This window comes from Zeugodacus cucurbitae, chromosome 2, assembly GCF_028554725.1.
Source record: "Zeugodacus cucurbitae isolate PBARC_wt_2022May chromosome 2, idZeuCucr1.2, whole genome shotgun sequence".
Classification (NCBI taxonomy): domain Eukaryota; kingdom Metazoa; phylum Arthropoda; class Insecta; order Diptera; family Tephritidae; genus Zeugodacus; species Zeugodacus cucurbitae.
The window spans coordinates 80243711-80266476 of NC_071667.1; the positions used below are offsets into that span (position 1 = coordinate 80243711).

Sequence of the window (22766 nt, forward strand, 5' to 3'; positions counted from 1 at the left end):
ACTTTTTATTTACTACGTGATTTGAAATACAAATAATGAATTTTATGTTATATTATAATATGACATTAAATCATGTAAATTGAATCGGTGGCGACTAATGTACATTCGAATGACAAAAGTGACTCACACATGCTTTAATAAAATATAAATAATATTCCAAATGTCATAACAATAATATTGAGTTGGATGGTAAAGAGACTTTGCATAGAAATCGGATCATCATGATTATATAAATCGTGGGTACATGGAAAAGATATCATATTCACAATTGCAGTGCTAAATAAATGTATAAAAATCGGAGTAAGAATAAATCACAGATGTTTATTATGTATAAATTGTACATGTGTTATTAGACTAGTATATAAGTACATATATGCATATCTATGTAGAAACCAATAAACATTACTCATGTTTTAGTATACGCACGTGTGTGTTTATTTATGGTCAGAAAAAAACCAGTCTCTTGAGAACATTTTTAATTTGCAATTTTCAAAGTTCTCAGCAGTTTTATTGAAAACATACTACTTTTTCGACATTAATTCAAAGAAAAACATGCTTTTCTGAGTAGTTTGCGTATTTATTTATTCTTCTGCATTAGTTTTGTCGATACTACGTTCTCAAACTCGATTTTTGGGATACTTTTTGGCTGTTTCAGCGAGACCCGCGGTGTCATATCTGGCTAAGTTGGAGACTATGACATTGTTGCAAGCAACGAAGTGCGAGCTTTCAACAAACGAAAATCGCCAAGCTCATAAAGACACATATAACATATATATTTTTAAAGGTAAAAAACATCTGATGCTTTTCTAAGTAGTTCATATATAAACAGTTATTATTTGAATATTTCTCCTATGAGTTCAGCAACAGAAAATGCACATACTATTGGTAGATACTATAAGCTACCAAATAATAATGGTATTATATTTATCGTTAGCATTTTGAAGATTTACACACAAGAAAAGTATGTATACCGTGGCAATATTTGGCGTTTAAAGAGGAAAATAGTTTAGTTTGGGATTGCTGTAACTACAAAAGTCTATCACATCTGGTATTAATCGAAGGCAAATGGCGGGAGAGTCCTACGGAGTGATGTTGAGTACAAATTTAGAGCCCTCAGCACAAAAAATGGATTTGGAAGATACTTTATATTACCAGCAGCATAATGAACCCAAATATACACGTTGGTCAAAAATCGACAGAGCTCCTACTATGGCCTGTCCAAAACTCTGACTTAAATCTTATTAAGCATTTATAACAATATTTGAATGATAAGCTCGTCCGATATTCTTGTCAACCCAATAAATGAGACATTTTCAATAGATTGATGGACTCCTTGGAAAACATACCAGAATCACTTTTTCTGAACTTGGTAGACAGTAAGTCTCAAAGTCTTTTGACTGTAATTAACGCTAAAGATGCCAACACCAAATATTGAAGCTCTATTTATAAGCTAACATTATAATACATAGGTGTATCCATACTTTTGTCGTTGTTAAATAATTGCCTTTTTCAGATGTACAATATATAAATTTAATTGTTTAATGCAATATGTCCATTTCACTGCAAAAAAAATATATTCATTTTGGTGTTTTCATTCATGCATAATTTTGTCGGATACTGTATATTAAAGATATAATAAACCGACTGATAGAGACCTGATACAGACTAGTTGACGTATTACGTCCTGTCTTCACAGCAAAACAGAAGGTATTCAGGGCAAAACTTTTACCAACTGAACATCTATAGTTATATATGAGTTTGACTAAGTTATTTAACCAATGAATCATCTCTTGAGTTTCAATGCGATAAAGATGATACGAAGATTATATAATAAAATTATTTTTTAACAAATTATAATAAAATGCTCTCAGCAGCAAATTACAAATTTCACTTTAACTTTCTTTTTCCAACAATCTAGATGTTTAGCAACCACTCCGCTTCCTCACCTCACTAGTAGGAAATAGCAATTAACTTATTGCATATGTCAAACAGTTGGGACAAATTGACTCATGTCAATACTAATTGTACAACTAGCTTCAAAGCGTTTATTAGTATGTACAAGGATATACTAAAATAGGAATAATGTTTTTCTGGAAGTGAAAGTTGATGTAGTACGATATTGTTGTTATTATTTTTTTATTTTTATTGTTTATACAAATGTGCATATATTGTATGTATATTCAAATTATTTATGGCGGTTATGAGCAACTATACTTAATAAAAATGTTTTTAAAAATATTTTAACAAATTTTATTATAAAATATTTTATATATTATAAATAAATATTTTATAATAAAATATATTATGTAAGCGAAGGTCAAAACACTGTGAGGTTCAGCCGCAGTAGTTTAATGGAGACAGGCATTAGCTGAACATATTCCTCTAATATCTAAAGCAAAAAAGTAATTATGTAAAATAATTTAATGTTAATGTTATGCATTTCATTATATAATTACAAATTTGTTAAATGCTTTTCAACACTTACATGAAATATATACACACTTGCACATACATATTTACACATATTCAAAAGCAATCACTGACCGACTACATTACATAATAAGAAATTGCTCGTTTGTCTGTTCGTTTTTGAAAACTTTTTAAATAAACACTTGTGAGTGTGTTTGTGTGGGTGAAGACATGTGAGTGCATAAGTGTACTCACTTTACCGACAGCCACTTGTAATGGCTCGGACTTGGCAACCACACACACACATGCATTTATGTATGTATGTGCTCGCATAGTAAGTATGCGCATCAATCAGCCTTTACCTTGCTTTATTTCACCCAATTTCCATTATACAGAAGTATTTCAGCCTGCTTACCGTCTATTCGTTATACACATACATACGAGTATACTCAGTTAAGTACATGTGGTCATCGACGGACCTATGCATTTTAACCGCACAAATTTCCTAACCGATTGCTAGCATTGAAATAACAAATTGGAAATCGTAATGTTTTTTAATTATTTTTTCTCTTTTCGAATTACCGTCTGCGGCCCGGCTTTTGGGATTTATTTCTGTTCATTTGAGCAATGAACAGCTTTGTGTTTACTCAAAAGAAAATGAAAATGTAATTGTAATCATAATTGTCGAATTTCGCCGAAACCGAAATATAAATAGGTCAATACCAAGTTTTCCTGAAGAAATGAGACAAAACTGTCTGATACTCAATCATTGTTAGTTGTTTGGAAATATGGCACAGAAAGGAAAAATAAATAAATTCATAAAATATTCAAGAGGAAATCGGTGTCATATTCAGAGTGGTAAGAGAGAAGGTCGATGTAATTGTTTCTAATTGCTAGACATAAATTTGAAAACATGTAGATATACTTATAGTACTCAGTTATGCATATATTCCTACTTATTATACTTGAGAGGAAAATATTAATGAAATAGTATGCGATGAATGGTCAATTATCTTATAACCAAAACAGTTTGATGGAACAAAAATCTGAATAACAGATTATTCAACGAAATATAGTGATGATACATCAAATTCTTGTTTATTGAACCTATATATCAGCAACTTCCGGCATTCAAAAATCTGCCTAAATATTTTGATAATAGTACTCAAACATTTAAGTTTCAAAGCAATTTATTTAAACTGGCCAACAAATGAAATGTAAATATTTAATCATAAGATTTATTTAGTGTATGGTTCAACCCATTGCCATTCCTCCCATACAACGCATCTTTGCTCCTTCTCCATGAATGCATAATTATCGGGACATTGAATGTAATCGGCCTTCTCCTGACCCTCTGGGCAGACCCAGTAGTGTGTAGGATCGGAGATGTCACGGAACATTTGAGCGTGATCTTCTACAATGGAGCAATCGGGTTCAGCGTAGATGTCTTGGCCATGATAACGTTGTTGAATGTGAACAGCGCTTACAGCGGCAGCCAAAAGGAGTAGAACAATAGATACTAAAAAACAATAAAAGAACGAATTATTAATTTCAATGAATACCATTGCATGTGAATATGCTCACCCTTATACATTTTTGCAAAGTTCAAATCAAAACTGTTTTTGATCTTTTCCACACTTCTGGTTTCTATTTATATGATTCTACGCTTCGAGTCAACTAAAATAGCTACTTATCTGTTTTGCAGAATCGTGCAATTTTTGGTGAAAAACAAGAGAAAGCACTTAACAATGTCTGGAAAAAATTCGTCAAATTTTGTTAGAATTCGCATGAAATATGCATTTGATTATGTGACGTATGGAGACCTTGTCAGCAGCCAATGCAGAAAGTTATCTCGTCTCTTTAAGAAGAGTTTCGAGAAACGTGTGAGAAACTAATAAAACAAGCGTGTGGAACTTAAAGAACGGCAAACTTATGTTATCTATAAAAGGAATGAACATTATACTGTACCTAAATATGCTATTCCATATCGTTTGACTCTGAAGTTCTCCCAATCTCCCTTAAGGTCGGAGTCATCATTTACGAATCCCCACATGTAATTTATTTTAAAAGTTTATTTACTTTTGATAAATTTTAAATCATTTATGCATAAGTTATTAATATTGAATCGAGCAGTCTACACCGATCGAAACCAGAAATGATTTCAAAATTATATTGCCATAATTCCAAAATATTCCACCGGGTCTATCGTTATTGTATATGTATTGTTCGATTTGTTACACTTACTTAAATTTACCTCTTTCCCTAGCCATAATTCGCAAAGAGACTTAACAAAAGCTGAAATTTTGCAAATGTCATCATTGGCACCTGATTGGCTAAGTTTGGTAACAACAAGTGTAATGACATATTTACATATATGTACATATGTTTACATGATCACTTGCTTTTTGCATTCACTTTCGCTCTCCACATAAATGGACCATGGAAGCGTTGGTGGTCGGTTTCGGTTGGTGCCTTCACCAACTTCCAATGCTTCTACCAATAATTCCCTGCAATTAACTGCAACTTATGTGGCTCAGGTCTCATGCAATGGTTTGAAAGCTATAAGAAATATTTGTAATACTTTGCAGTACTTAATTGTTAAAAAATATTTTGTAACAGTTTTTTACTTAATATTAGCCCATCTATTGCTGGCTGCCTCTCACGCTTCTTTAATTGTTTGTTTTGCTAGCGGCCATCAGCATTTAAATGTGGCATGTACATACATACATTGCTAGTATCTTGGTCAAGTGGCTGACGTTTTGGGGCCACTTGAGGCGTCGCGTTGTGCGAAAATGTATCAGAAAACGGTTACATCAAAATTTATAGTTTCGCAAAATACAAATTATACTCGCAGCTGTAATTGTAGAAGGAGATAGCAAAAACTAATGCCAGGTTTTTTATGTGTAACGTATAAAACCATCAGAATTTACATATCTGCTCTCTGAGTACATTATAAATCTCGATAAGCATTAAATCACTTTGACCTTGATTAAATTTGGCAATAGCAACATGAAAATATCATTAACATTTTTAAATTTGAAAATTGTATTAATTTTGCTTGGATCGGTCTCATTATTGTTCAAATAACATACAAATTCTAAGATCATAAAACTAAGTATTGTATTAAATATAAAAAAAAAAATATATATAAAAATGTCAATATATAATCCTAATTAACTATTAGAAGAATATAGCTCAAGAATCCCTTTATTACTTCTCTAAAAAAGAAAGACTCTGACACCTACCCACCTACATAGGTATGTGCTCTAAAGTGTCTTTCTCGTTTTCAGAAACCTCACACTTGATTCTGCCAAAAACGGATCAAACTCGAATAGAAATAAGTCTTCATTAAGATTAGTCCTTAAGATAACCAGATCAGATGATATTTTTTTCCAACTCAACTAAAATGTAGTCACAGCAGATGGAGATCATTTCTGATCTATTGATTGAAAGGCGAGTAATACAAGAAATGAAGCAGCCCTTGACCTATTTACCATCTCAATCCTTTTTTCACTTTTTTCGTGACTTTTGAACAATATTATTTTATATTTTTTTCATACTTTTTTAATACAACAATACAGTTTTCTTTTTTCAATATGAATATAAGAAACTGAATTAAAATTTCGACCGATAAAAATTACCCTTATGAAGTTATAAAATCCTTTCCTCAATTAAAAGTACATATAATCAATATTTTCCCGATAATATATGCAAAATAAGATTTCAAGTTCAGATACATCAATTTTTTCTCCTAATAAAGCAAACATCCTTACTCAGAGAGTATTAAAAACCACATCGTATGCAGTGAACTTGCAAGCCACAATCATTTGCAGCTGAATGACGTACACAATCATCGATATCAATTTAATGTAATTACTTGATAATTAATCAACAAGTCTTTCAATGTACTACAAATGGATATATAGTGCAGACTAGTGTTTTCAAATGGCACACTTTTCATTATCATTTTATTTTCATTATTGAAAGCAATTTCACTTCTAGTATAAAAGCACAATCGCACGTCTTGTCTTGCATCTTAATTGAATCAAAAGTACATTTTGAAAATGAAATTCGGTGAGAATTAATAACTTCAATTCCAAAAAGTATTCTAAAAATAATATTTCTTTTCCTCTTCAAATCCCTACAGCTCTCTGTTTCGCACTTGTCGTAGCCGTAGTGGTCAGTGTCTCTGCTGACGCCGGACGTTCTGCTTGCCGTGATCGTGTTGAAATCGGCCAAACCTACCAACATCATTTCGATCCGGCCAAGTATTGGTATTGCGAAACATTCGGTGAACCCGCTGTGGAGAAGGACTGCCCGCACGGTATGGCTTACATGCACTTGTTGAAGGAATGCATTCCATGGGCCAATTACCAATGGAAACCACTTGAAGATCCACCAACCTTGGCTTAAATGAATATGGAATTAAATTTGGGTGAAAATAGGCGTGTCTTGTTGTAGTTGTGGAAATGAAATAAAATAAAATCGAAAATGTAAAATTAAAATTCAAGTCTTTTTTGCCAGCTTTACTTTCATTGCACTTAGTGAATCCAAGTTATTTACTTTATTTTATATTATACAATCAGTCAAGCAAACGTTGACAAATTTTCAAAACACGGAAAACCCGAAACCAAAAAAATATAAAGGTTAATACCACGTTTTACTGAACAAATGAGACAAAACGGTCTGATACTTTAATTTTTGTTAGTTGTTGGGAAATATGGTACAGAAAGGAAAAATTAATAAATTCATAAAATATTAAGAGGAAATCGGTGTCATATTCAGAGTTTTGAAGGCAATGCTCGATATAATTGTTTCTAATCGCCAGTCATAAATTTGAATACATGTAGGATGATATATAGAGAACTCATTTATACAAATATTCAGACTTATAGTAAGCAGTAAATATTAACGAAATTCAATGCGATGAATGGTCAATTATGGTAGGAGCATTAGTCAAAACAGTTTGATGGAACAAAAACTTGGACAACAGAAAGATTATAAATCGAAATATATCGGCAATACAACGAATTCTTCTTATTTTCCTGATAGTGTTTGTCTTGTTTCTGGTATTCAAAAATCTCCTTAAATAATTTAATAATAGTACTAAACAATTTAAGTTTCAAAGAAATTTATTTAAACTGGCCAACAAATGAAATGTAAACATTTAATCATGAAATTTATTTAGTGTATGGTTCAACCCATTGCCATTTCTCCCATACAACGCATTTCTGTTCCTTCTCCATGAATGCGTAATTGTCGGGACATTGAATGTAATCGGCCTTCTCCTGACCCTCTGGGCAGACCCAGTAGTGTGTAGGATCGGAGATGTCACGGAACATTTGCGCGTGATCTTCTACAATGGAGCAATCGGGTTCAGCGTAGATGTCTTGGCCATGATAACGTTGTTGAATATGTACAGCGCTTACAGCGGCAGCCAAGAGGAGTAGAACAATTGATACTAAAAATAAGGAATTAAAACCGAATTATTAATTTCATTGAATACCATTGCGTGCGAGTATGCTTACCCTTATACATTATTGCTGCGATTTGTTATTTGTTTGTAAAGTTTTTGATCTTGGTCACACTATTTATATGATTCTTCGCTTCGAGTCAACTAAAATGGCTACTCATCTGTTTCGTAAAGTCGTTGCATTTTTTTTGTGATAAACAAGAGAAAGCACTTAACAATCTCTGTCAAAAAACTTCGCCAAATTTTGTTAAAATTCGCATGAAATGTGAATTTTGTGTTGATATCGTATGTGACATACGGATACCTTGACAGTACCCAATGCAGAAGGTCATCTGTACTACTCATGTTTAGTGGTCGTTGAAGCTCTCTGACGAATATAGAATTATTTTGCTTGTTGGTTGGCCTTAGTTCAAGTCATATGATCTATTGATCATACAGTTTAAAACCATTCCATGAGTTTCTTTGACTCTCTCTTATTTGCGTAAAGGTAATCTTACAGATCGAATATGAAATATTTATTTCCTTTCTCAGCAAGTGTCTCGTCCAAAACCATCATCTAAGTTCGGTATAATCATTTACGACTCCATACCACTTTTACAACTTTTTTTTACTTTTTATAAATTATGAATAAGTTATGCTCAAGTTATTGCAATTGAGTCAATCAATCTCTACTGATCGCAACAAAAAATGTTTTCGCAAACCAAATTATATTGCCATAATTCCAAAATATTCCACCGTGTACAAAAATGTCTATAGTCACTATGTACTTCGCTTAAACTGAATATGTGTTCATCGATTTGTTACACTTACTTAAATGTACTTTTTCCCCACTTCATATTTCGCCAACAAAAGCTGAAGTTTTGCAAATGTCATCATTGCCACCTGATTGGCTACGTTTGGTAACAACAAGTGTAATGACATATTTACATGTATGTATCCATGATCACTTGCTTTTTTCATTCACTTTCGCTCTCCACATAAATGACCCATGGAAGCGTTGGTGGTCGGTTTCGGTTGTTGCCTTCTTACACTTCCAAAGCTTCCCCGAATAATTCCATGCAATTAACTGCAACGCGTCTGGCTCTGGTCCGTTTGGTGTACTTAATCGTCAAAAATATTTTGTAACAGATTTTTACTTAACATTAGCCCACCAATTGATGGTGGCCAGCGCTGCTCAAACCTCTCACGCTTCTTCAATTGTTTGTTTTGCTAGCGGCCATCAGCATTTAAATATCGCATAAACACACATGGTCAAATGGTCAAAACACACATCTTGGTCAAGTGGCTGGCGCCGCGTGGTGCGAAAATATATCAGAAAACGGTTACATCAAAATTTATAGTTTCGCAAAATACAAATTACATTACTTATGCAAATTATGCTCTTGTAAGTGTTACAGTTATGTTTATACGAGCTCTCAGCTCCTCTGTTACAGAGGAAGTAAGGAAAAACTATTGAGGGAATTAAGTGTAATATATAAATCCACTAAAAATATTTCTGCTTACTGAGCACATTATAAACTTCGATAAAAACTTAATTATTTTGACCTTAATAAAATTTGGCAACAAAAACAACCAAATATCGATATTTTTCAATACGAAAACATTATTAATTTTGCATGAATCATATAAGATACTGGCCTCGTTATTGTTCAAAGAACATAAAAATTGTAAATTCTTAAAATTAAGTCTTCTATTCAATGTTAAAAAAATGAGTAAAAATATAAATATATGTATAATTCAATAGTATTTATCTATTATTTTATTATTTTCTTTGTTAGAATATTTTATGCTCATAATTTCCTTTACTACTTCTCTAAAAATTAAATGAGTGTTAACATCGAAGTTATTTATAACGTTTCCAGAAACCTTACACCTGATTCTTCCAAAACCGGATTAAAAACAAATCTATACTATACTATTATAAAGAGAAAAGATTTGTATGTATGTTTGTATTGAATAAACTCTAAAACTACTCTACCGATTTTAAAAATTGCTCGCAGCTGCTTGCTGGACAAAATTTCAAAACCTGCCAAGTACGCGCTTGAGAGTCGAGTACGGAGCATGTGTAGCGGTTTGAAGAACAAATTATTTGAAATATACAAGCTCGCACTAGACCGTCGAACCGAAAGCGTTCCCAACGCCTTCATAATCAGAGAGAAAGACAACTGACATCATAGACTATAGGTTGTAATCAAGTTTTTGCTCATTACAAACATGAAATTGTTCGAGTTTTCCATTTGTATGGGAGAGTGTATATAAGTGTGTAAAAACTTATAACTTTTGAAAGGTTTGTTTAAGCCCATGCGAAGCCGGAGTGGTCTGCTAGTATCATATAAGTTCATATATAATCAAGTATTTCCTAATAATATACCCAAATAGTTTAGCCATTAGCTTTATAGAGTCAATGTAAGGTGGTTCCAGGCTTAGATTCCTCACTTTTTTCTCCAAATAAAGCAAGTATTCTCCCTCAGAGAGTATTTAAAACCACATCATATGCAGTCAACTTGCAAGGCACAATCATTTGCAGCTGAATGACGTGCACAATCATCGATATCAATTTAATGTAATTACTTGATAATTAATCAACAAGTCTTTCAATGTACTACAAATGGATATATAGTGCTGACAGGTGTTTTCAAATGACACACTTTTCATTATCACATTATTTTATTTTCTTCAAAGAAAGCAATTTCACGTATAAAAGCACAGGCGCACGCCAAGTCAAGCATTGTATCTTAATTGAATCAAAGAACTTTACGAAAATGAAATTCGGTAAATATAATTGACTTCAAATGCACAAAATATTCTAAACTAACAATTCTTTTCCTCTGAAAACCCCAACAGCTCTCTGTTTCGCACTTGTCGTAGCCGTAGTGGTAAGCGTATCTGCTGACGCCGGACGTTCTGCTTGCCGTGATCGTGTTGAAATCGGCCAAACCTACCAACATCATTTCGATCCGGCCAAGTATTGGTATTGCGAAACTTTCGGTGAACCCGCTGTGGAGAAGGACTGCCCGCACGGTATGGCTTACATGCACTTGTTGAAAGAATGCATTCCATGGGCAAATTACCAATGGAAGCCACTTGAAGATCCACCAACCTTGGCTTAAATGAATGGGTGCGAAAATAGGCGTGTCTTGTTGTAGTTGTGGAAATGAAATAAAATAAAAGCGAAAATGTAAAATCCGAACTCAAGTGTTTTTTTTGCCGGTATTACTACCATTTCACTTAGTGAGTCCACATTAAAGACTTTATTTTACATTATGTTATACAATCGTTCAAGCAAAACGTCGACAAGTTATTAAAATATTGATTGCTTGTCGAAAGCGTAATAAAAAGGTTGAAGAAGATGAAGCAAAAATAATCATTTGAATACCATACATAAGCATATAGAAATATAGTTGTTTGAGAAATCATTTCACATGCAAGGCAAGGGTCATCGATGACCGACAATTTTCCCGTTCATTGCAGCGCACACACACCAACATGCTTGTATTTGATTTCACTGCATTGCATTTTGATTACGCTATCAATTAGTTTCGTTGATCATTAATTGGCGTCGTTCGTGAGAGCGATTGAATGTGGTCAATGCAATTAACAAACAAATTCATATTTTCTTTTGTTCAAAATTTAGTTGGCGACGGCTCGTCAGACTTGTCATGTTTCTCTCAAACAGAGTAATTGCTGCGAAATTATTTAATTTCGAATTGTTATTTAATACATTTTGAATTTTTTTCGAAAAACCCCTGTAACTAAATACTAATTGAACTCTGCGCAGATGTGTAAAGCAGAGTGTAATTGCTTAGTGTGTAAATATTAGTCGTCGTAGTAGATACAACAGCAATATATTTAGCTAACCTCACACACCTTTTAATAGCCAAGTGTACGGAAGTGCATGATGCCGAACCTATTGAAAGATTTAGCAATGTGGTGTTTTCTGTAGAAAAAATAAGTATTGGAATAAATGTAGGATATACAATTACATATCTGCATAAATAAGACATTTATACTGTTTGATCTATACAGCCGGCAAAATAATTTTAAAGGATACACATTCTTTCCGATTCTTTTAAATATCTAGTAAATTTTTATATGTTGTTTTAAAAATATGTATATACATACTCCATTATTGATTCCAATTTTTTCTAGGCCTCGCAGCATGGAGTTTATCCACCAAAGATTAAAGTTGGTGCAAATCTTTCCTTTCATCGATTATGCATTATAACGCTTAATTCTTTTACATATTTAAACTGGTGACTACTGGCCGTTAGCATGGACCAAAGATTCTCTACTGGATTCAGATCTGAACTCAGGCCAGTCGAGGGTGGAAATATTTTTGAAATGCCAAAAGTCTTTACTATTTTCCGACCCATGAGTCGCCGTTTTCTCCTGCTGAAAAATGAACTCAGAATCAACAAAATAGTCTGCAGAGAAACGAAACGAATTTTGAGGGTTGTTCAATAATTTAAACAGTGCCCTCTTCAGAGTTTTGTCTTTTTTTCGTTCTTCATCCTAAAATCTGTTTTTTTTAGCAAATCTGTTGTCTCGCTCTGTCAATATTCAGAGACCACCTACTCATGGTATGCTTGGATGCTTTAATACTAGAAACTAATCTTTTCTCAATTGTCTCCATCTATTTACACAAACACTCTCAGTTTTCAATTGAAATACCATTATTGCATCTAAAAATATTTCCCTGGGTGTATAATATCATAGGTGCATTATTTAGAAGAAAGCTTTTCTATAAAACCGATAGTTGTCATAACAACTAGAAGTAATAATTATCTGAAGTAGCGATCTACAACAACTCACGCACAGGGAGATTTAGGGTAGATCAGCTTCGAATTTATATATGAAGATATTTAGAAGTGCCATTTTTGTATGGCGAAATCTTGTTCAATTCAGTGGTTTATATTATGTTCCCACAGACACTAATCCCCGAGGTTTAGGCTGTTGAGGCGTTTAACTCACTAAACCGCTGGATTTAACAAGATTTTGCGATACAAAAATGACACTTCATAATCACTTCACCGAAGTCAATAACTGCGAAAAGTGTTTATTTACAGATAGTAGGTGGTGGCTGCTGCTGGCTTTCAGAATAAGAAGGGTACAAACCTTATTATATTTTTAAAATTTATCAATATAATATTGAATAAATTACTTGGGAAGATATTTTAAACTAAAGCCACAATAAAAAATTAATTATTTTTTATAATAACTCATAATTTGTGTTTTCATAGTTTCACAGCAGAAACTTTGCTAGCTAACTGTACAGAAACACTCTTACGTATATGAGTCAAAAACAGCTGATTTATAAATCACCAACGGCAGTGAGAACAGAATAGTTTTGGGAAGCGTTTAAATGTAATCTAATCACATCAAATTTTCTGTCGGAACATGATATTAGTGAGTTAACTCAACAGCCTAAATCTCGCGATTTAGTGTCGGTAGGAACATGGTTTCAATCGACTATATTCATTTAAGTTTTTCGAGCCCAAATGAATGTGGATTTCGATTCAAGCACTATTACAAGAGTGAAAAAATTGTAAAATTATAACAGCTAAAACTTACTACTAATTGTATAACGACATCACTATCAAAAAATTTAATATTTCTTAAATACCTTTCGGTGAATGATTTTCAAATTTCAATTTTATTACTTCATTTCAACGTAGCAATATTTCTCCCAGTAAAATTAAAAATCAGCAGTAAACAGTATAAATATCGCTAATAAAGCAAATTGCTCGGTAATCATTAATTAATTTCGTATATGTAGGTATAATTTTCCAGTCATTTGCTAACGCAAGAGTATTTTCACACCACACCAGCTACTGTTCATCAAACCAATAACTGCACAATCACTGTGCCTCACTTTAACTGCAGACGAAAGGGATAGCTAATAGGCCAAAACTAATGAAAACACTGATGTAAACTAATTATTTAATTATTACAAAACACAAAAAAGATGTTGCGGCACAGAGTATTTAAAAATGTGTATGTATTTATACTTCATTATGTATTCGCGCTAACGCGTTCGTATTCGCTTGATGTTTGAGACAAATGTCGGTCAAAAATTTACAGTTAATATCCGTATCCGCCGCTATGATTTACGAAAGCTATGAGAAAATACGCGCAACCCAAAAAACTAATTTCGCATTCAAGCCAATTCGGAAAATAAACCACTGAGCGAGCACCTGCCTTCTCAAAAGCATTTGCGCCTGCGCACAGTTTTAAGCTGATTAGCAAGCGAAGGTAAAGAGCACGCCAAAGCATAGAGGAAATTAAAAACGAAAACATGCAATTCTTACCACATAAAAAAATGAAAACATTAGAGGGAGAGTGAAGCGCTTAGGTTGAGCGCCAACGCTTTCTGAGCGCAACTGAGTGTGATGCGCATGCGCAGCGAACAGTTTGTTATCGCTATACTTCAACAGCTGTAAGTTTTACTTTTATTTCGAGAGTAGGCACATCTATCATTGAGACAAAATATAGCCACCGGCAAAACTGCAGCATCAAAACACACACACAAACACAACAAAATTATATAAAATTGTAATAGATTTTATGGAATCGAGATTTGGGTTGTAAACTGAATTGAAGATGTAAGTAAAATGAAGTTGAAAAACTTTTGAACCCACAAGCACACTCACGCTATTATACAAGCTATGATGTGAAGTGTTCGTCGTGCTCAATTGCCATACGTACAGAGTACTTATGCGGCACCCAAGTGGCACTGAGAAGTGTATCAAAGCGTAGCTTGAGAAAATGCAAACACTACTTTTTGGGTATAAAAATGCAAGATGCGCTCGTTGAAAGTCGCAGTTTACATTCAACTATCGGTATCGGCTACAACCAAGTGGTGATAAGTAAACGAGGCGGAAAGTTCTTCATATTTGGTCAATCATAAAAAATATAAGCTTTAAACGGAAACGGAATTGCTGGTTAGTGTCTTATTGAAACATAAAAATATGCAAATAAGGATATTCGCAGCAAGGATACTGCTAGAAAACAGAGAGAAGTGAAAGAGCAAGTGAAATTACAATTGCTAAATTGTGTGTTCAAAAAAAACTGAAAAAAATAAAAGTAAAACATTTATTTATGGGCAATGTGTTTATAAAAACAAAAACTCTTAATTATTACTTTAAAACAGAAAATAAAAGTGAACATTTAATTTACAGTATTTAATATAACCCAAACCAATATTCATAAGTTACATAATTTATTATGTGAGAATGTCGACGACTTCACAGTGTATAAAAACTAACTTAAAAAAAACTTAAATTTTGATCTTCAATTTTGAATTTCATGTTTATATTCCATAGGTTTTATAGAGTTTTCTTCGAAAAAATAGTTATAATAAAAATTAATTACAAATGAGAAGTTTAAACACCTGAGAGTACTCTGGATTCCATATATTTTTTTTTTTTTTATTATTTTAAAACTAGCATTTTTTCATATAATAAATACATTCTTATAATAAGGTAATAACCAAAGTTCTGTTATGTTCGCTATTATTAAAATAAAAAAATTGAATATCAAATTACAATTAAGAAATAACTTGCTAACAAAAACGCTTTTTATAGTTTCTATAAAATAATATAAATATATGAAAAATTTGTTTCAATTATCAAAAATTGTAAAATATATTTCATAAATTCAAAATCGCTAAATATTCCCAAAGATAAAAAAAAAAAACAAATTTAAATTTAGTCAATTTGCCTAATCGGTACGAACAAAAAATTTCAAAACAACAATACAATACATGACGTAAGGCGTCAAAATATTTACAAAGATAATCGATTCGGACTTTTAAACCTTTGTGCAGTTCGGATCAAATATCATTCGAAAATTTTATAAAAATGTCTGTGTTAGTAAAATAAGGTTAGGTGGGTTTCAGAGTTTTAAAACAAGGTATTTTTCTATTTTTTCCTTAAATATATACAATCATATATTTCATTAAAACATTTCAACATATCAAAGGTATATATTTAAATAGTATTTTGTGAAATTTTTAGTCAAAATTCCGAAAACTCAGCCGATACCTCTACAAAAAAAAAATGCTCTTGTCGTGGATAGCATAACTCATTATTATTGGTTCATCTAAATTCAACAAACTCAAAATATTTTGGTATTACATGTAAAAATCTCGTTATTAACCGAAAGAAAGATTTTTTTCAATTCAAAGAGGGTCCAGTTTTTTTCGATATATATTTTTTTAATTTTTTCGAAGTTCAAACATTGCATCTATCATATAAGCTTGACAAAAACATTTTTGAATTTTTTTTTTATTAAGAAGATAATTTAGATTATATCTTTATTTTGAATTTGTTAGTAGCTATATCCTGTAATTAATAATTTCTTTTTGAAAAGTCCTTTTTTCGAACTACGAGTTCAAATACAGTGGAACTTCCATAACTCAAACTTTCTTAACTCGAAGTTCTCCATAACTCTAACTCTTGAATTGGCAATAGATTTCCTTCCATAATTCGAACTTTTCGAACAGGGCATAATAAAAAATTTTAAATTTTACCATCGAGGCAGAATTTTAAAAGAGACCCTATATAGTATGGTGGTGAAAAAATATTACATTACACTTATGGATTGCATAAATCATGCAACAGCATGGGATACAGACGTCAAGAGCCAAATAATAGCAAACTACATCAAACAAAATCACAGAATACATGTTTTAACGTATGTTCATAAAACTTTATGCGAAGTTAATAAATAAAACTGTGTAAAAATCTATATTTTACAGCATTTTGGAAAATTAATGTTTTAATGAAAATTCTATAATTCGGAGTCTTTGTGGATTATTGTGATACGAATTAGTGAAGTTCAACTGTATTTGGATTTTGGAGGCTAACTTCGAAAATCGAAGAATAATTTTCTTTTACATAAGTTTAAAATTTAGTCATAAAACTCACTAATAAAATTAGTTTAGTCAAATACCCAGAGAGAAAAAGTCGATTTTGCCGTATAGTGCTATTTAAAAAATGCCAGCTTTTTTTTAATTTGAAACTTATCTAACCCTCTAATAGAAAGAGATTTTTAGGTCCAAAGTCAGTTTGGCTTCCCACATTTTACATCTCTATTAAAAACTATGGCTATTTTCTAAAAAGTTGCAGTATTTTAGAAACAAGATCTCTCTCTCTCGATGACTTAATAGTAGTTTCCAGACCACATACCTGTATATATGTAGCTCAATGCATTTATTATACAGAGTTAGATATTATATTTTAAAGATCATGAAATAAAATATAATTTCAACATAAAATCCAATCCACTCTCAAAAAATAATTATAATTACTTTCTTTTAGATAACTTTCTTAATTACAAAAAATCACTTTAATATTTATGAATTTAGTTATTATATTACATTTTAATCTATAAAAAATACAAATATTTTATGAGTTGGCTAACATTCAAAGCACCCAAATGAGCATTCAAAATCAAATAACGCTAAAAATGTTATATGCAATTACAGTCCAAATGGTCGCTAATTTTAAGCTAATGTTTTGTGTATACACACACACACAGTCATGCCTTCAGACACTCACAAAAACACAAGTTGTCTATTGGAAAGTTAGCTCATAAAAATTAAAACATTAAAAAAGGGACTCCTTATAATGCAATGACAGCATTCAGTTAACGCCAAATTATGCAACGAAACGTGGTTGCATGCAATAGCGATGAGGTGACAGCTGTGACAGCGGTGAACAGCGCTAAATGAACACCTAAAGAATAACATTGAAAACTGAAACTGAAAATACGGGAATTTCATTTGAAAATTCATATAACAACAACAACAACAAAAGATGAAAAACGAAAGTTAGACATAACGAAATGCACTTACATATACATATGTACAACTGCAGTTGTTGACAACGGAAAATTGAAAAAGAGACAGCCGCAGCAACACTTGCCGCAAACACAAGGAAGAAACACTTAATTTTGAACTGTGTTTTTCAACTCTTCTTTTTTCTGCTTTTTCTGGCGCATAACTCATTTTTATTTCACAGTTGTTTTCGGTTATTCAAGGCATGAAAAGGCAAGCCAACAACAAATATGTATGAGTAAGAAAAGCAGAAAAGTGAGCGCCACAAAATTGCATTCAACGAACTTTGTCAGCCAACAAGCCAAACTAATGCAGTTGCACCTCGCCTCCCCCTCTGCCATTTGATGTGCGATATGAGTAACTGTGCCACTTAAAGCCCTGCTTTGCATAATACTTTTTTTCGATAGTCAAACTTTACGATGCCTCATGCCTCGCTGTGCATGTGGCAGATAATGTGGCTAAGCAGGCGGGTGTGTTGCATTTGCGCGCGAACAGAATTTTTGTGCGCTGATGGATTTACCCACATTAACGACCAGCATTGGATGCAGCCCCGCCAGCAGTAAGACGCACTTAAAGGCATAAGTTGGCTGAAATGGCTGTGCATATCCGTTGTAATGTCACCGCGGCGATGATTGGCATAAAAATGCATTGCAAACTGTGACGGTTGAGGGGGAGGTGGCATTAATATTTCAATTTTGCGTGCTGCGCATGTGCTGCGGAGCTTTGAAAAGTAATAATGTTGGATTATGCATGTAAATGCCTTTAAAGCCGAATTTGTTCGACAAATTGAAGCTGACGCGTGGCTTAAGACGCGCTTAGTGCCTAATTTTCAACCATTATAAGAAATCAATAACGCGTGCTTTACAAGTTAACACTTGTATTCAATTATAACAGCACTTTGTCTGCAATCTGAAACATACTTATATAATTTTTATTTTTTTTTGTCTTTAATTTCGATTCTGTTTGCGATTTTGTAATGCAAAAGAATTCGATATTGATTACAAATTGATTTTTCAAGCATCAACGCCACCAGCAAGCCGCCAAGTACGCAAAATATATCTATGTAGATACGCTTGTACATGGATTTCGGTGCCTCCATACACATCTCTACAAACTTACATAGATTTTCAATTGTAGTTGGTAATTGCATTCATTGCGCATGCGCTTGTGACTGAACACGCGCTCATTTGTTTGCGAAATCGCGTTCGCATTTGGCGCGTCCGTGCGTATGACGGCCAACGCAGCATTCGCAATGGACTCGAAACCGTTCATTTGCGTAATGTTGCCATTTGAAGTTGCTTTGTTTGCGGTTAATTCTTCCTTCGTTTGCATTTGCAATGTTTTCTTTGAACTTCGCGCTAGAGAAGAAGTAGCGCAAATTTATACGATTACCTCATGTCTTATCGTATGACTATGAATATGCATTTATGTGCAATAAAAAATACATTTTCTCAGGTTGTATAAGGTGTTGCCATCCAAAATGTATCGGTCATTGTGATCTGTCATATGATCTTGATAAGAATTGAAGATTTTATTAATAAAATACGCTCTAAATGTCTTGATTTCTTTAAATTTGTGAAATAAAACCATAACGAGGAAATTTACATATTATATATATACAAATATATGTAAGTAAGTCTCCATGCAAATATCAAATTAAGATACGCAACAAGCCAAGCATGAAGTTGTGGTTCGATACAGTCTTCTTTTTATACAAAAAATTCGACATGGTTACATGTGAAATGCACTCAATTAAGCACTGCAGCTCTAGTGCAAATATGTGCATTAACTGTATAACATAAGTACATAATAACTGTAATATAGCTACTACTGATCTTACTGGTCAACAATATCGCTTATATAATTTAATAGTCAATTATACTTACAACTACATATTTTAAATAATTTAGGAAACTATCCACTTTTTATTTCATTTACAGATTTTAGAACAGATAATCATCAGCCTTTTACCTGAATCACCGTTGCCGTTGCCAATATGAAGCTTTTCCACAGCACAGCGATAGCTGCGACGGTACGTTTAACACTAATTGCATAGATATAAATTTTCTTACAATAAACTTTCGATTTTCGTCTTTTACAACTATCTACTTCTATCTATTCACAGCTGCTATGTATTGCACTATCTTTTGTTCATGCGGAACCTCCAGTGAGCAACAGCTATCAACCGCCGTCGAACAGTCCACCTGCTAGCTCTTATTTGCCACCAGCCTCGGGACCGGCTACATCATATGCTCCAAGTGCGCCCACTGGTGGTCCATATCCCAGTGCACAAGGTCCTCCCAGTTCAAGTTATGGTGCACCACCGGGACCAGCGCCACCACCACCGCAGCGCCCACCGACTTCATATGGTCCACCGCCAAGCAAACCCTCTGCTAGTTATGGACCACCACCCTCGTCTAGTTATGGTGCGCCACCTAGTCCACCAAGTTCTAGTTATGGTGCTCCACAGAAGCCTCGACGTCCAGCTAAGGTGCCCGCTTCAACTTACTCCGCCCCACAGTCACCGGTAGCTTTTTACGGACCTCCCAAGGCTTCGCCACCAGCACAGCCTGCCCCACCATCTTCAAGCTATGGCGCTCCTCCGGCTCCGCCATCTCCCAGTTACGGTGCTCCTCCGTCTGCACCTTCATCCAGTTATGGTGCTCCTCCATCACCACCAGCTTCCAGCTATGGAGCTCCTCCATCACCTCCAGCATCAAGTTACGGCCCTCCAAAGAGCTCACCTCCATCATCCAGTTATGGTGCTCCTCCGTCGCCACCAGCTTCCAGTTATGGTCCTCCTTCTCGTCCTTCTCCACCATCTTCGAGCTATGGTGCTCCCCCATCACCACCAGCATCTAGCTACGGCCCTCCAGCTCGACCTTCACCACCTGCTTCAAGTTACGGCGCACCACCATCACCACCCGCTTCAAGTTACGGTCCTCCAAAGAGCTCACCCCCATCATCAAGCTATGGCGCTCCACCTTCACCACCAGCTTCTAGTTATGGTCCTCCTTCTCGTCCTTCTCCACCATCATCCAGCTATGGCGCTCCACCTTCACCACCAGCTTCTAGCTATGGTCCTCCATCTCGACCTGCTCCACCATCATCCAGCTATGGCGCTCCACCTTCACCACCAGCTTCTAGTTATGGTCCTCCTTCTCGGCCTTCTCCCCCATCTTCAAGTTACGGAGCACCCCCATCACCACCAGCTTCAAGTTACGGGCCTCCCTCTAGGCCTGCTCCACCATCATCAAGTTACGGAGCACCCCCATCACCACCAGCTTCCAGTTATGGTCCTCCTTCGCGTCCTTCTCCACCAGCTTCTAGCTATGGTCCACCTTCTCGACCTGCTCCACCATCTTCCAGCTATGGTGCACCACCATCACCACCAGCTTCTAGTTATGGACCTCCTTCTCGCCCTTCTCCACCATCTTCCAGCTATGGTGCTCCCCCTTCACCACCAGCTTCTAGTTATGGTCCACCTTCGCGGCCTTCTCCACCAGCTTCCAGCTATGGCCCTCCATCACGACCATCTCCACCATCCTCCAGTTATGGTGCACCACCATCTCCACCAGCCTCAAGTTATGGACCACCCAAGAGTTCACCACCTTCATCCAGCTACGGTGCTCCACCAGCACCGCCTTCATCTAGTTATGGAGCACCCGCAGCGCCAGCGCCACCATCTAACTCATACTTACCACCATCCACATCCAATTCAAAACCTTTTGCTCCATCAAAACCGGCTCCACCCTCCACATCGTATGGTGTACCAACCGGATATAGTGCACCCGCACCCGCTCCGGCTCCAGTCCCTTCGTCAAGCTATGGTGCTCCCGCTCCAGCTCCATCACAAAGCTATGGCGCACCTGCTCCATCATCTTCATATGAAGCCCCATCAGCACCGTCGTCTAGTTATAGCGCACCAAGTGCCGGCGGCAATGGTGGTGGATTTGCACCCTCTGCTCCACCTTCTTCATACAGTGCACCACCACAATCAAGTCTATCCGGTGGTAGCTACAGTGGACCGATATCTGTACCAGAGACCATACCTCAGAGTTATTCCTCCGACGGTGGTTACAAGTACCGCAAATAGACCTTTCAACCACAAAAAAAACCCTGTTAGGAGAGGCATAATTCAATTTCTGCCTTGACTTAAAACACATTTGAAAATTGTTTAGGTTTATATGGGTGCCTTCAAAAAACTCAGCGTTGCCATTTCTTCGCCTGTAATGAAGTTAAACATACACACATACTCGTACATCTCTCATTTCTCATTACAAGCTCATGTTCAAGGTTCGATTTCGTTTGTAAACTATGCTCTAAGTTTCATAAATATGTATCAATTCTACATATGCATATAAGTATTAATTCTTTTCTTCATCTCTCCATCTCTATGTATTTCATGTAAAATATTTGTGTAATACTTTCATAAAAAATATCAAAAAAACATAATATGTTCATTTAAGGTTTCAATATTTTTATTTTAAATAAATTGTTAAAGAAAAATTTTAAATTTCTATGACTTTTCATTTCACCGAGGTTCAAGGAATATTAAAAAAGTAAAAATATAGAAAAAGTTGTTCTTTTAGATTTGGAAAATTTCGAATAGACTACATTATTATTAATGTTTCCAGTTACTATTGATAATCATGAAAGAATTGAGACAGAAAGTTATATATCTTATGTATTCCGAAATAATGGACGTTTCAATATTGTTCGAATAATAATTTCCAAGCCCTTAAAAACTTCTTTCTTGTTTTTAAGAGACAAACAATTTCACAATTTATTTATTGAAATAATAATCTTTCGATTAGACCAATGATTTATGGTTAGCAGAACGATTATGATTATGAGCGATTATGATTATCTACAAATTGAAATACTAATTATTGAATATTATGTCCACTCTGCCTTAACACCTCTACCAAGCATCTCTCAAAGGATCCCTTCCTATACCACACGCATTACCTGATTTTATACACATTTTTTGATTAAGTCACCTCCAAAATGTTATTATTTTTTATACACATTCATTTTATGGTG

The 22766-nt window shown here is 34.5% G+C and overlaps 5 protein-coding genes across 5 annotated transcripts; 3 read left to right on the forward strand and 2 right to left on the reverse strand.

Annotated features, from left to right (window-relative positions):
• Positions 1-3581: 3581 nt before the first annotated feature.
• LOC105220684 (uncharacterized) lies at positions 3582-4151 on the reverse strand. Its single transcript, XM_011197128.2, has 2 exons — positions 3994-4151; positions 3582-3928 (listed from the first exon to the last, which is right to left on the reverse strand). Exons 1-2 carry the CDS (start codon positions 4001-4003, stop codon positions 3648-3650), a joined length of 291 nt encoding a protein of 96 aa, XP_011195430.1. The 5' UTR covers positions 4004-4151; the 3' UTR covers positions 3582-3647.
• Positions 4152-6346: 2195 nt separating this feature from the next.
• Positions 6347-6914, forward strand: LOC105220683 (uncharacterized). Its single transcript, XM_011197126.2, has 2 exons — positions 6347-6483; positions 6557-6914. Exons 1-2 carry the CDS (start codon positions 6474-6476, stop codon positions 6820-6822), a joined length of 276 nt encoding a protein of 91 aa, XP_011195428.1. The 5' UTR covers positions 6347-6473; the 3' UTR covers positions 6823-6914.
• A 609-nt stretch (positions 6915-7523) lies between these two features.
• Positions 7524-8082, reverse strand: LOC105220682 (uncharacterized). Its single transcript, XM_011197125.2, has 2 exons — positions 7938-8082; positions 7524-7870 (listed from the first exon to the last, which is right to left on the reverse strand). The coding sequence occupies exons 1-2, from the start codon at positions 7945-7947 to the stop codon at positions 7590-7592; spliced, it is 291 nt and encodes a 96-aa protein (XP_011195427.1). The 5' UTR covers positions 7948-8082; the 3' UTR covers positions 7524-7589.
• A 2412-nt stretch (positions 8083-10494) lies between these two features.
• Positions 10495-11072, forward strand: LOC105220681 (uncharacterized). The gene is made up of 2 exons (XM_011197124.3): positions 10495-10654; positions 10727-11072. The coding sequence occupies exons 1-2, from the start codon at positions 10522-10524 to the stop codon at positions 10990-10992; spliced, it is 399 nt and encodes a 132-aa protein (XP_011195426.2). The 5' UTR covers positions 10495-10521; the 3' UTR covers positions 10993-11072.
• A 3603-nt stretch (positions 11073-14675) lies between these two features.
• LOC105220679 (uncharacterized) lies at positions 14676-22142 on the forward strand. The gene is made up of 3 exons (XM_011197123.3): positions 14676-14823; positions 19661-19752; positions 19846-22142. Exons 2-3 carry the CDS (start codon positions 19717-19719, stop codon positions 21814-21816), a joined length of 2007 nt encoding a protein of 668 aa, XP_011195425.2. The 5' UTR covers positions 14676-14823; positions 19661-19716; the 3' UTR covers positions 21817-22142.
• The last annotated feature ends 624 nt before the right edge of the window (positions 22143-22766 follow it).

What these genes read in the sequence shown, in the direction of transcription:
- LOC105220681 (XM_011197124.3), top strand. Translation starts at nt 10,522, where the DNA reads ATGACACACTTTTCATTATCACATTATTTTATTTTCTTCAAAGAAAGC. An exon ending in CTTTACGAAAATGAAATTCG is followed by an intron (nt 10,655 to 10,726) that starts GTAAATATAATT and finishes AAACCCCAACAG; the next exon opens with CTCTCTGTTTCGCACTTGTC.
- LOC105220679 (XM_011197123.3), top strand. Translation starts at nt 19,717, where the DNA reads ATGAAGCTTTTCCACAGCACAGCGATAGCTGCGACG. An exon ending in GCACAGCGATAGCTGCGACG is followed by an intron (nt 19,753 to 19,845) that starts GTACGTTTAACA and finishes ATCTATTCACAG; the next exon opens with CTGCTATGTATTGCACTATC.